This window comes from Echinops telfairi, unplaced genomic scaffold (assembly GCF_000313985.2).
Source record: "Echinops telfairi isolate 266 unplaced genomic scaffold, ASM31398v2 ScPeMD7_7400;HRSCAF=8409, whole genome shotgun sequence".
In the NCBI taxonomy this organism is placed as follows: Eukaryota; Metazoa; Chordata; class Mammalia; order Afrosoricida; family Tenrecidae; genus Echinops; species Echinops telfairi.
In genome coordinates, this window is record NW_022111300.1 from 41,102,780 (window position 1) to 41,116,777 (window position 13,998).

The 13,998-nt window shown below is 42.0% G+C and overlaps 1 protein-coding gene across 2 annotated transcripts in view; it reads left to right on the forward strand.

Moving 5' to 3' along the window:
- Positions 1-13,998, forward strand: part of RAB27B (RAB27B, member RAS oncogene family) — a 185,771-nt gene that overhangs the window by 167,319 nt on the left and 4,454 nt on the right. For both annotated transcript variants that reach the window (XM_004702997.4, XM_045296286.1), the window contains 4 exons: positions 1,407-1,578; positions 3,665-3,750; positions 7,558-7,661; positions 12,431-12,554. In XM_004702997.4, the coding sequence (XP_004703054.1) occupies positions 1,426-1,578; positions 3,665-3,750; positions 7,558-7,661; positions 12,431-12,554 (467 nt within the window). In that variant the 5' untranslated portion in view covers positions 1,407-1,425. The remainder of the gene's footprint in view (positions 1-1,406; positions 1,579-3,664; positions 3,751-7,557; positions 7,662-12,430; positions 12,555-13,998) is intronic.

The window sequence follows — 13,998 nt, forward strand, 5'->3', positions numbered from 1 at the left end:
TTATTTGATGTTCTACTTTCACATGCATACGAGGAGTGTGAAAATACCACAGCTTGGGTCAGGCACACCGTAGTCCTCCAAGTGACACCCTTGCTCTACCACACTTTGAAGAGTTCTTGGGCACCAGACTTGCCCCATGCACTATATACTTTTTGATGACTTCCAATTTTCTTACATTTGTACATAATACATTCCTTTATTAAAAGATGTTTACAGCGGTCTCTTTTCATTTTGAACCATGCTCCATCAGCCAATGAAGGTCCCAAGAGCTTTTTTCCATCCAGATCATTATGGTAATTCTTACTTTGAGAAGGCCGCACTTCTTCCGTCATATTTTATTTATCTTATGACCGAGGGGCTCATTTTCCAAACCATGTCTCAGAATGTTCCAATGGATTCTTAAGGATTTCAGTCACTAATTTCTCAAGAACGGACAGTATATTCATTCTTTGTAGTCTGTTTGTATTCTGGACGCTCCACTGAAACCTGTTCACCTTGGATGACCTTGCTGGTATTGGACGCACCAATGACACAGTACAACAAACTGACCGAAAGTTGTACCAAAGGGAAAATCATTGGCCTTGACTCTGGAGTAGAAATTTAGCCAATTACTAAGTAGGTAATGGGTTGTTCAAATGTGTATCATGATTTCAAAATAGTTTCTAATAATTGCTTTGTCACACCAATTGTTCACTTTTAAAAATAAAATATGGAATATTTGGCATGCACACAATTGAAAAGCCTATTCTGCAGGATTCGGTGTAAATTATTTCCTTAGACATGCTTTTTTCACTGACCATATATAATATCCGACTGCCTCTAGCACACTTACATCTCCATGGGATGATTTCTCTGTTTATCTTTTTTTATGTGACTCTCTCCTTCTCATCGCAGCATACTTCTGACCTTAAAAGTCGCTCAAAGAAACAAACTCCCTACCATCTGATCAGTTCTGTCTGTAGAACTGTCCTTGTGGGTTTCTGAGGCTGCACCTCTTTATAGGAGTAGAAAGCCTCCTCTTTCCCCTGAAGATGAACTGGTGAATTGGAACTAGTAACCTTTCCGCTCGCAGCCCAGTGTGCAACCACTGTGCCACCGGGGCTTCTAGTTTAATGGAAACAACAACAAACTGGTACATTTTGCTTACGTCCTACAATCGCTGCGCCAACAATCATTTGGAGTAACATTGGACTTTCTGTTCCATATTAACTGATGTATTGTAAAAAAAAATTGTGTACTGAGTGAACAAGGGGCTTACTCTTAACCTGAAAGTTTTTCTGAACAAGTTAATTCTGAATCTACCAGGAATTTGGATTTTACTCTTGAACACTAGATGTCTGTTGGATTTTTATATGAGACGAAGGAAACTTCTGTCCTAGCACCCTTGTTCTTCCTCTCTTCCACAGGCCCACCAAGACCATCACTATGACTGATGGAGATTATGATTATCTGATCAAACTCCTGGCCCTCGGAGATTCAGGGGTGGGGAAGACGACGTTTCTTTATAGATACACAGATAATAAATTCAACCCCAAGTTCATCACAACAGTCGGAATAGACTTTCGGGAAAAACGTGTGGTGAGTTTTCAACTTGAATTTTTTCTTGGTTGCTGATTCCCCACAACCAAGAAGTTATATGTCCCTGTGACATGATGTGCTTCTAAGGTTTATCTCATGATGACCCCATAGGACAGAAATCCTTTTGGATTTCTGAGACTTTAAATCTTTACAGGAATAGTCTGCCTGGACTACTCCTAGGGCCACCACGAGTAGGAATCAACTGAAGAGCAGTGAGTTGGGGTTTTTGACAAGGTTGATCCCTGTGGAATCACACTGACAATAGCAGATGGGAAGGTGAGATAGGAAACTTACAGGGCAGTGAGTATGTGTTAAAGGGGAAGGAACAACCCGGGAACGGGGGTAATAATGGTCGCACCACTCAAAGAATGTAACCCAAGTCGCTGAATTTTACATGTAGAAACTGTTGATTGGTGTGCGTCTGGCTGTGTATGTTCTCAACAGCAACACTGAAGACAAAAATAAGTTCGGTGGAAGAAAGGCAGGACGCTTTCTCCTTGGCCAGGTGCCTCTCTTTTATCTGATGAAATTCATAGTCTGCCACTTTCATTTACTTTGGAATATTATGCATCTCTTTTTAAACTATAAATAACATCTTGCTTAGAAAAATACTAAGTGGCACTATCTTTTCACTCCCAAAGTCTACCGGGCCACTAAAAAAAAAACGTGTGGATCTGTATAATGTGTTTTCTGTGAATTCTAAAGGAATCTTTTTAAACTGGAATTATTCAGAAGCAGGGCACATTAACTCTTTGATCTGAGTTAGATTCCTCAATAGGAACAAGGCTCTATTTCCCAACCCTTGAGAAAGAGGCTGAAAAATATGATTGACAAAGAGCTGGAACAGGAGCTTTATAATTTCCTGCTGCATTTTTATTTATGTGTAGACTCAGCCATCAATCACTGGTTTGCTATGAACAGAATGTGAGACCAATCATGCTTCTTTCCAAGAGAAGGGGCTCTAAGTGAGAATCACAGCCACTTCGTTCTCCTACGCTAGACGCTATTGACAAGGACAAAGATAATTGTGACATGTGAGACATGGAGCATAGGCACAGAAGCCTTGCCAGATTTACTGCCACCCAAAGTAGCCCCGATTGCCAAGAGGGCTGTGGCTTCCAGTTGATGTCACAAAGCTACCCATTCCTTCAGAATCGGGAGAGAAAACAAAGGGAATGTGGGAGGAAGGCCATTGCCTGAGAAGTTACATCCGCTTGCTTATAATATCCTGAACCTTCTCTGAAAGTCAATACATTGTAGTGAAGTCTTAGAAAATTTGCTTCTAAGCTCTCCAAAAATTGTGCTGCCCCTACTCCTCTGCTATCTACCCCACCCTCACGACACCCCCACGATCCGGGCACTAGGCCTGGTAAACTTTTCCCTTTGAACCATTTCTACTAAACCATATTTTGGGGGAGTGATTAAATAGTGAAAGTACTGTCTTTTAGTTCAATAAAAGTAGACAATCTGTCACACACAAAAACCCAAAGAAAGCGAAAGTGATTTTTCAAAGGTGCCTGGAGAGAAATGGCGAGCTTCTAAAGGAGGAGTTGACATGTCCTGCACCGACTTGCTGGGGGATTTTGTGCATATTTCATAGATAAATCATCTTGCAGATCCAACTCTCAGCAAAAGTAATCCAAGCATTTGTAAAACGCTTTCTTGTTAAAGAAGTGTTTTCACAGTGATCATTTTATTTAGACTGGCAGACCTCTGTAATGTGGAAAGGGATGAAGAGTCTCCATTTACAGGTTAGGTAATAAGACTCACACAGGTTAATGGAGAGTTGGGATTTGAACTTAGAACTTGGGCCCTGCGTCTCCTGTTTGCCGCCTCCATGAGGAAATGACAGACGGTGTCTAATTTAAGTTTGCAGTATGCCTAAATTGTGTTGAAAATCGTATTTGTACTTGACATTTCAAAGTGTGAGTGTATGTGATACTTTGGGAAAGGCAGAGCAAATATTTATTCTGCACTATGAACTTTGATTATAGTAATTGAGAAAAAACATGCCGAGTGAACCCAGAGAATGTGAATGTTGACAAAATCCAGAATAGTATCAGCTGATGCAAATGGTCTATTTCAGGTTTATAGCACGCAAGGACCTAATGGAGCTTCGGGGAAAGCATTTAAAGTGCATCTTCAGCTTTGGGACACTGCAGGACAAGAGCGGTAATAGTCAATTACTTTCTTTCCAGCTATGTGCTTAGAAAGCTTTATTTTAAAATAAATGGTGCATGTGAACGTGAGGGCCTAGGTGGGTCCGTGGTAGAATTCTCACCTTCTACAAAGGAAATCTGGGCCAACGGATCTCCGATTCTGCCGTCACCTGGCCAGGCTTGTGGTTACTTGATGCTGACCGGATTCCAGCGGCCTCCCAAACTCAGACAGAAGAACCAGAAAAGCCTGATGGTCTACCTCCAAAAATAGGCAGTGGAAAGCCTACAGATCACAAGGGTCAGATCAACAGCCAATCATGGGGATGCTTCAGGTTCAGAGAGCATCTCCTTCCGGGGCACCTGGGGCAGCCATGCTTTTCGAGTACTAAGAGATGTTAGTAACATGGACCCTGGGAACCAGGGGTTAAAACAGAAAAGAACCGTGCAGCTTTCTCCTGGTTTCAAACTCGACCTTTGCACTGAGAAGGAAACATGCCTTCCTTTTCATCAACGGTCACTTACACGGTGTCTTTGGCCCCAGATTTCCAAAGTCAGATTTTTCAGAATTCTCTAGGAGGATTCTTGTGACACGGTGCCTTCCTACTTGTCCAGCAGGAGAGAGTTGTACAGCATCGAAGGGAAGGAAGATGGGGAATTTCAACTAGTCCCAGTGCAACTTTCATGGAGAGTTGCGGGAGGGAGTGGTGTTCCAGCATGCAATCTGCTGTCCCCGGTTCTTTCACAGAGACTCTCCAGTGCACACCATCTCTCTAGCTTGACCCTCGGCGTCCCTGAGAGTACAAATGTCTTCCAGCTACATGGCTTTATCCACTCACCACCTTCCTTAGTGCTTTGCTACCTGGTCACTTCCTCTGAAAGCCCCTCTTTCTTCTGAATTCCTGCAACACTCATTCTCTCATCATACCTGTAATTGCTAAACTCCTTCAACACCACCTTGGAATAAGCATGTCTTCTATGTTTGTCACTAGCAATTGCTAGATGGTTCACCTAATGACCTTGTCACTCGGTAGACAAAAGCAAAAGAGCCTTGGTGGCACAACGGTTAAGTGCTTGTCTGCTAATTGGAAGGTCGGTGGTTTGAACCCACACCGTAGGCTCCTCAGGAGAAGAGGCTTGGTGATCTGCTCCCTCTGTTCTCTTCTTTAGGATCACTGGTGTAGGAACCAGGGGACAGCACACAACGATAAAAATCAAGTGATTGCCTAGTACTGAGGGTGTTATTCCATTATTGATGAGGACACATCTCTTTGGGATCCAAGGTTTTGAGGACCCTACATGAATGAAGATTTTTGTGGAAGGTTTTCAAGTGTCCGAAGCCATAAAATGTGGCCGTAGATCAGCAGAGAACATATTTAGAAGATGCATACCTCTACATTCTGCATCGCGTAGCTTAGTATGTTTACGCTGGTAAACACTTCTGATTTTGAAATGCATCCAAAACGTTCTCACTTTCCGTGGGTGGATTTGCCAGGCGAGGTGCTGGGCCCTCTCTGCTAGCTTTTCTGACTGTGAATTCCATTTACACACACCCTTCAACACGGCTGGCTCCTCCCAAGTCATTCCTCACAAGAGGCTCTGCTGACATGTCAGTTTTGTTGTCACAAAGATGTATGTTTTATAGGCCAATTTAACTCGTTTTTGAAGAAGTTATAAGAAAAAAAATGTGCTTCCCATATGTCCTGGCGCATGCTATGTCAGCCTAGCCTGATGGCAGGCTTCTTTCATCTGTCCCCTCGAGACAGCTGCTCAAGGAGGGAAACGGGGAACACTGGGGACATTCTTAGTAACACTTGGGTTATTCATCCCTGGAGAATTTTTCATTCTGTATGTATAAAGGGTTGCTAAGCAACAAGACAAACAATGTCTCACACCTCAACCCAGTGCCTGAGGACATCTGGCAATCCAACCCATAGAAGATAATGGATATTGATAAGAGTGACATCATGGGAGACAGGAAATACCATACCCTTTGTGTAAACCTAAAGGATACAGGGCATAGCTTCTGTCCCCAGAGAGAGAGAGAGAGAGGAACAATTCTTTACATGGTTCTGGCTTTCCCCCCTCAACCAACTCACTGATCAGAATGAGCTCAGTGGATGAAGCCAGACATCAATTCCCTCTCGTTGGACGGGACAGCAAAGATGCTGAGCAGAAAGGTCTAAGCGTGGTCCAGTGTCAGTGTGTACAATACATGCTGCTATGGAAGCAAAAGGGTCCAATTGTATTTGTACCACTGAGATTCATGCAATGTCTTGAGTAATTCTGTTATATGCTGTGGAAATAAAAATGTGAAGAAGACATCATTTAGTCCTCAAAGGAGATATACACACATTTGGAAAAGAACACGCATTTTCTTAGCCATCACACTACTCTGGTTGAGTGAGAAACAATGTTAGGAATATAGCTAGTTCCCAAGGAGAAGGAAACATTTCATAAGCACACTAAGAGCTGCCAGCAAATGGAAGAACTTATGCAAACAATAAAAAATGAGTAATTATTTTTTGGTATGTCTACATTGTTAGATCATAACAATACCCAACCAACCCACGAACCTAATTTGGAAACAAATGATGGTTAAAATGGATCTTTCTGCTTTGGTATGAAAATCATTCATCTCTACAAAAGTAATTTTAAACCTTTAATAATTCCATCCACTTTGGTATTCTTTTTCTCACTTTCAAAAATATTTAGTGAACAAGTACTGGCTTCTGGACCATATAAATATAATTCGTAACATGTTGGAAGCATGACTCCATTTTGCTTAGGTCCTGCAGTGGGTGTGGAATTTGGATCAACAACTAACACTTACAACATAACTTTAGGACACTTCTAGAAACAAAACTGATAGGTTACCCCATTAGGAGGAACATATAACCCAAAGCTGGAAGTTAGGAAGACTGCTTTAGAATAGATATTTCTTCCAATCCCATTTTGTTCATACTCGTAAAGTATGTGTGAGTGAGTATTGTCCAAATCGATGAGAGGTGGGAGGGAAAGTTGTCGGCAGGAAGACAACGGAACAGCATTTGTGAAAGTCCAGCGGAGAGAAAAAGCTTTCTAAGAATGACAAGAAGCTCAGCAGACCTGTGATGGTCAAGAGATGAAACTGCGTAGATGACCAAGGGTCAGCTCATCAAGAGCACTGTCATTCTGTTTCTGAGCTTGGGCATTGTATGAAGAGCAATGTATCATCATTGAACTACTCCTAGCAGAAGCCTGATATAATCAAGGGGTGGGAGACAACACATCTGTTTATAAGACTGTGGGAATTATCCAGGTGGCACATAATGGCTTTGAGAATCAGAGGTGTGACAGAGTGGATGGATAGAATTGGGCAAGTAGAGAGATATTCACGTTGATTATTTGTATATAGTGGATGAAGAGACTATGGCAAATGGGAGGATGGTGATGCCACTGGCAGACTAAGAGAAGGGACAGGACCAGTTAGATTCTGAAGTTGGAGGTGGCTGTGTTTCCTCTAAATGGAAATACCTAAATGTATTTGGGAAAGGACAAGAAAGAGCTAGTCCTAAATGCTGTGTGATTTTGTAATTGCATGTTTCAACTCTGCGTTCAAATGTTACGGGAGCATATAGTCAGAAAGTGATTCAAAACAAAAGTGCAACCAAATCTCCTCTTCTGCCCTTTCAGTAGGCTTTCCACAAGCACTCCCTATTCTAAAGGATAATTCATGGCAGTGAGCTGTGGACACTGGGAATTTGAAAAAGAAAGATTTATTTGATTGCATCACAAGTTGGTGGATTAACATGCAGAACTCTCCACTCTCCTCTCTTGGCAGGTTTCGGAGCCTCACCACCGCGTTCTTCCGAGATGCCATGGGCTTTTTGTTAATGTTTGACCTCACCAGTCAACAGAGCTTCTTAAACGTCAGAAACTGGATGAGTAAGTGGGACGGAGGGATTGGTATTGGATTCTGGCACTACAAATATACATGAGGACCCAACAGCTACATTTATTTGTTTGCCTTACAAGAAATGACTAGAATGGGTCCCACAGATTAGCTTTAGAAAGTCATGAGTTTAGTAGGGACATTTATCTAGGTTCCCCCAGGTGGCGTGAAACTGTGTTTTCCCTTGAAGCCTTTTTAAGACTGGTTAATTACACCTATATTTAAAGCTCTGTCAGTGTGATTGAATGGCCATCCATTCCATTTGTCTAAAAAGGCTTGAAGGATATCTTATAAATATTGGAGCTACAACATCCATTACATCTTGCCTGGAGAGGCACAACACACACACACACACACACGCACAGTGTTTCTTGACAAGAAACACATTAACTTAAAGTGCTTTCAAGAACTAATAGGTTAGTTGTTATTGCTGTTAGATGCCATCTTGTGAGTTCTGTCTCAAAGGGACCTTATACACAATAGATTGACACACTGCCCTATCTCGTGCCATCCTCACAATCATTGCTATCTTTGAACCCATTGTCATGGATCCTGTGTCAATCCATCTTGATGAGGGTCTTCTTATGTTTCACTGACTCATCTTTATCGAGCATGATGTTCGTCTCCAGGTTCTGATCCCTCCTGATAAACATTTCCACCATGAAAGGAAGTGTCACCATCCTGGCTTCTAAGGAGCATTCTCTCCATATTCGCCGACAGATGGTTTGTTTTTCTGGCAGACCACAGCACAGTCGGTATCTTCACTCACACCATAATTCAAAAGCATAATTTTTTCTTTGGCCTTCCTTATTCTTGGCCCAGCTTTCTCATGCACCTGAGATGATTGAAAATACCATGGAATGAGTCCGTTTCATGTTAGTCCTCAAAGTGAGATCTTCACCCTTTAAACATTTAAAGAGGTTGTTGGCAGCAGCTTTGCCCAAGGTAATGCATTTGATTTCTTGACAGCTGCTTCCATTGGCATTGATTATGGATTCAAGCAAAAATAGGCATTAGTGAGTGAGTAGTTCATGAATGAATAATTCAGTAGTCTCCTCCTTTCTGTGAGCACCAACCCCACTCCACCCCCGTAGATGCCTGAAACAATAGCAAATCCTATGTGTATCGATTCTTCCTATAAATGCATTATGACAGGTATCCGCGATGTCCCAGGTGAGCAATGATAACCATCTTCCCCTGGCAGGTCAGAGCACAGCCACTCACAAAACTGGGGAAGGAGAAGCTGGCTCCCAGACGGAGACAGAGAGCCTGAGATTTCATCATGCTACTCATAATGGCCTATAATTTAATTATTTTCAGACCAGAGTTGACCTTGGGTTACTGAAGCCATGGAAAGTGAAACTGCTGACAAGAGGCAACCACTGTAATTAATTATCCGCTAATAAACGACTCCAGAGCAAAGCTCTGGCATGAAGAGAAAACATAAGCAGGCCAGTCAGGCAGCTCAGATCGAAGGTTTGCCTTTAACACAATGTTTAAATATGAGGAGACCTTCTGTGGAATTGTCTTTAGCCTCCGTGGTAATTCAGACATGATGTGGAGTTCGAAAGTTACCTACTGACTCATTAAAGCCAATTAAAAGCAACACGCAGGAGAAGAGTCTATTCTTTTCTCTTTTTTTAATGTAGCACTAAAGAGACGATTGCATTTACTTTTAATTAGAACAAATATGGATTGGGTCCTAATGAGGTAGATAAACACCAGGAAAAATTACGTGTCCTACAGGGATGGTGCTACTCCTGTCGTTCCCAAATGTGTTGGGCAGTCTATGGGCAGACATGGTCCCTTTTTTCAAACTTTGGGTCATCATATCTCCCTGCCCCAAATTCTTCTTTGATTTCTCATTTCATTTAGGATAAAATCTAGATGCTACCTCTTCTAGACTCGAGGCCTACAGCAGTCCTTAAACATAACTTATCCAGAGGGTGAGGAGTATCAAAATACAAGGCAGAGGAGGGGTACTTTATTTGGAACATGTTATCTGGTTGGCTGTCATTCAAAACCTTTGCTTCTCGTGTTTGATCAGTAGATTTGATTATACCAAAGGGGGAAAGTGCTAGAGGCTCAGGGTACCATTCTGTTCCTTTATTGGACAATATCTATTGTAGTGCTTTCATTGTTCTTTACCCAACAGAAAACCTTAAGAAATAGGCAAATATTTACATGAATCTCAATAAATAGAAAAGTTAAGATCAGGCCAGCCATGGGCTTCATCTCCATCTACTTCCCTGGATTTGCCTGGCTTTCCGGGCTCCAGCCCCACAGGCTCTCGGCTGTGCGTGGACCTAGCCTCTATCCTGCCCTGGGGCCTGGGCACTTCCTGTCCCTCAGCCAGGATTGCTCCTCTCTGATTTACTGACCCATGCTTGCTTTCATTTCCTTTGGGCGTTTGATCAGACTTTTTCTATTTGGAGAAACCTTTTGTGACTACCATTTCCATCCCTCTCCATCCCTCAGTGATCACGCACTTGCCACCAGCTGACATTACTTTACCTATTTCTCTGTTTACTCATGTTTTGCCTCTTCTACCCCTGGAACGGGAGTTCCAGGAGAGCACAGATCATCCAGCCCAGAGGCTAGAGGGGTGCCTGGTGCCTAGAAATATGAGTATGCAAAAGAGAAAGCTTCCTTATTAATATATTTTACATTATATATATACATATGTGCATAGAGACACCGCTGTATAATACCAGTCTCCATGTGAATTCAGTACCCTAATAGCTACTTATGTGTGGAGAGGGGGGAATGAGGTCATTTTAACTACTTCAAATGAGTGTCTTTATCCTAGTATCTATCTCTATTTCCTCTTTTCGTTGCAGTTCTTTATCTAAATTGTGATGGTATCACTGGGTGCTGAATGATTAGGACTTTTGGATAATGATTCATTTGTCCTTTTTCCAGAAAGGAAAGACTTGATTGTTGTTGTTTTTCATATCCAGAGTAATATTGGTGGGATTTAAGATAACTAACTACCATGTGTAATACTGCGCTCATTTCTCATTTTCAAATCATTAGTGTTACATGAGGAGTCTTTGTCTTCTTCCGTGGGCTCTATCAAGATCGAACGCAGTGTGCCTTAAACTACAGATGGAAGTGCCTTTGCCCATGGACTCTCAGCAGCACAGTTTGATAGGCTCCTTTCCTTTCTTGCTTGCTTTTTCTCTCTTTTTTAAAATCATTTTACTGGGGGCTCGTACAACTCTTATCATAATCCATACATCCATCCGCTGTGTCAAGCACATTTGTACATGTGTTGCCAACATCATTCTCAAAACATCTGCTTTCTACTTGAGCTCTTGGTATCAGCTCTTTATTTTTCCCCACCCTCCCCTCTCCTCCTTCCCTTATGAATGCTTGATCATTTATAAATTATTATTTTGTCATATCTTACACTGTCCGACGTCTCCCTTCACCCACTTTTCTGTTGTCCAACCCCAGGGAGGAGGTTATATGTAGATTCTTGTAATCGGTTCTGCCTTTCCACCCCACCCTCCCTCCACCCTCCCGATATTGCCACTCTCACCACTGGTCCTGAAGGGATCATCTATCCAAGATTCCCTGTGTTTCCAGTTCCTATCTGTACCAGTATACATCCTCTGGTCTAGCCAGATTTGTAAGGTATAATTGGGATCATGATAGTGTGGGGGTGGGGTGCAGGGGGGTGGGGGAAGCATTTAGGAACTAGAGGAAAGTTGTATGTTTCATTGTTGCTACACTGTACCCTGACTGGCTCATCTCTTCCCCTCGACCCTTCTGTAAGGGGAGTTTCCTACAGATGGGTCTTGGGTCCCCAATCTGCATTCCCCCTCATTCAAAATGATTTAATTTTTTGTTCTTTGATGCCTGATACCTGATCTCTTCGACACCTCATGATGACACAGGCTGGTGTGCTTCTTCTATGTGGGCTTTGTTGCTTCTCAGCTAGATGGCCGCTTGTTTACCTTCAAGCCTTGAAGACCCCAGATGCTATATATCTTTTCTATATATTTTGATAGCCAGGCACCATCAGCTTTCTTCACCACATTTGCTTATGTACCCATCTGTCTTTCCTTTCTCTGGTTGAACAATGTTTCCTGGAGGGAACAAAAGGGGAGTAGGGTAGAATTTGCCCATATAAAAGTTGTTTCTCCACTCATTTGTGGGTTTCAAAGCATTCTGTTTTAAAATCACTGCTTTTGACTTTGGGAGGGGGCAATATATCTAAAAGAGACAGCAAATATACACCCTTCAAAAATCATATTCTATCATCTCTACTCATAGTTGAGAGACATGTCTTCTGAAGGAGCATGGCTTTCTTTAGAGCAGCGGTTCCCAACCTTCTGAATGCTGCAACCCTTTAATACAGTTCCTCATGTTGTGATGACACCAACCATGAAATTATTTTCATTGCAACTTCATAACTGTAATTTTGCTACTATCGGGGGACCCCTGTGAAAGGATCCTTTGACACACAACCCCCCCCCCCAAAGGGGTCGTTACCCACAGGTTGAGAACCGCTGCTCTAGAGGCTCTTTTTTAAAGTAGGATGAACACTGGTCACTGTAACTTTGCATATATATATAATTTTCATCTTCACAATCTGCAATGAGGAACCTGAGGGTGAGAAAAGTTAAGTCCCTGGGTTAATTGAGCCAAGCTAGTAAGAGCTGAATAATTAGAGGAGGAATTTAGAGTATGTGCAGTCATTTGGTGTCACTTGTTTATAACTAACGTGGCCGATTCTACTTGCTTTCTTTCCAAGGCCAACTGCAAGCGAATGCTTATTGTGAAAATCCAGACATAGTATTAATTGGCAACAAGGCAGATCTGCCAGACCAGAGGGAAGTCAACGAACGGCAAGCCCAAGACCTGGCCGACAAATACGGGTAGGTTCATTACACTACAATATCGTCAGACCTTGTTTACTGCACAGGATAAGAAACACAACATTTATGCTAGGAGAACTGACTTCAGTCAAGAAGGGCATATGAATTAAAAAGATCTTCCAGGAGAATATATATAATGTTTTTATTGAATTGCTTAATAGCCACAGCTGACACATATTGAATATTACAATCCTAGGCAGGGTTTCAAAACGGTTCCAGGTCCCTATTCGTGGATCTCCATAGGCCTGGTGATAATCGGATCACCGGAAGCAGGCTCCTGGAAGGGTTCATGACTTGTCTTCTGCGTCTCCCATTCCAGCGTTTTGACATAATGCCCCCCCCCCGCCCCTCTCATGAATGTTTCACTTCACCCATTTTTCAAAATCTGAATCTGTTCTCATTTTACTTCATTGACCATGACTGAATGGGCTGAAAGCCCTAGGACTGAGAACTCTCCAAGTCAAACTCATTTACCTCTCTTATTGCCAGCGGTATTAGAGTTATTCCATTTTACAGATGAATAACTGAGTCACAGCGATTAAGTCAATAATGTAGGCTAAGTATCCATGATTCATAAATAGTGAACCTTTTATTCAACCAGGCAGCCCGAGGTCAGAATTCATACACTTAAACACCATAATCTATTACTTCCTCTCAATTGGTAGCTGTAAGACTCCAGGGATTAATATCTGGCATGGATAGGATCTTACAATCCTTATCTAACCTTGCTTAAATACAGCTAAAATCAAATTCACAAGCAGCCAGAAATCTCATACAATATTTGAGACATACTTATACTCAAATATTATGCATTATCTGAAATTCAACTTTAACTGGGATTCCTGTATTTTTATTTGATAGTTCTGGCAACCCTAGTCTAAACTCATTTACATGGATAGGTGTGTGTTTATATAATATTTCCCTATGAAAAATTTAGAAAATATAGGAACATCTAAAGAAGAAATAAACAGAATGGGGTAGTGATCTCTAGTCAAAAAGTCATGGAAGAGGCCTCTAGTACTTTGACTTAATGCCCAGTTTACTAAGCACAGCAGGAGCTCTGGTCAAGCAGTCGGGGAGGCACTGAGCTACTTGTCACAAAGTCAGTGATTCAAATCTACCTAAAGCTTTTCAGACAAAAGATGAGGCTGTTCTGCTCCAATAAAGATTTACAGTTTTGAAAACCCTAGGGAACTGTTCTATCCTGTCCTATAGGGTCACCAGGAATTGGAATCTATGTGAAGGCAATTGCCAAGCACAACTGAACGTTTTCTCTTTCTCAAGCACAACTGAACGTTTTCTCTTTCTCAGCCACACATTCCCATCCTAAGGCCCTCACCACATGTTCCTTCTATAATTTTATCCTCGAACAGCATGTGCAACCTTTGTCACAGTCATAAAGCTCAAAGGTAAAGAGACCCTCAAGGTTGCACTGTCTTTGCTT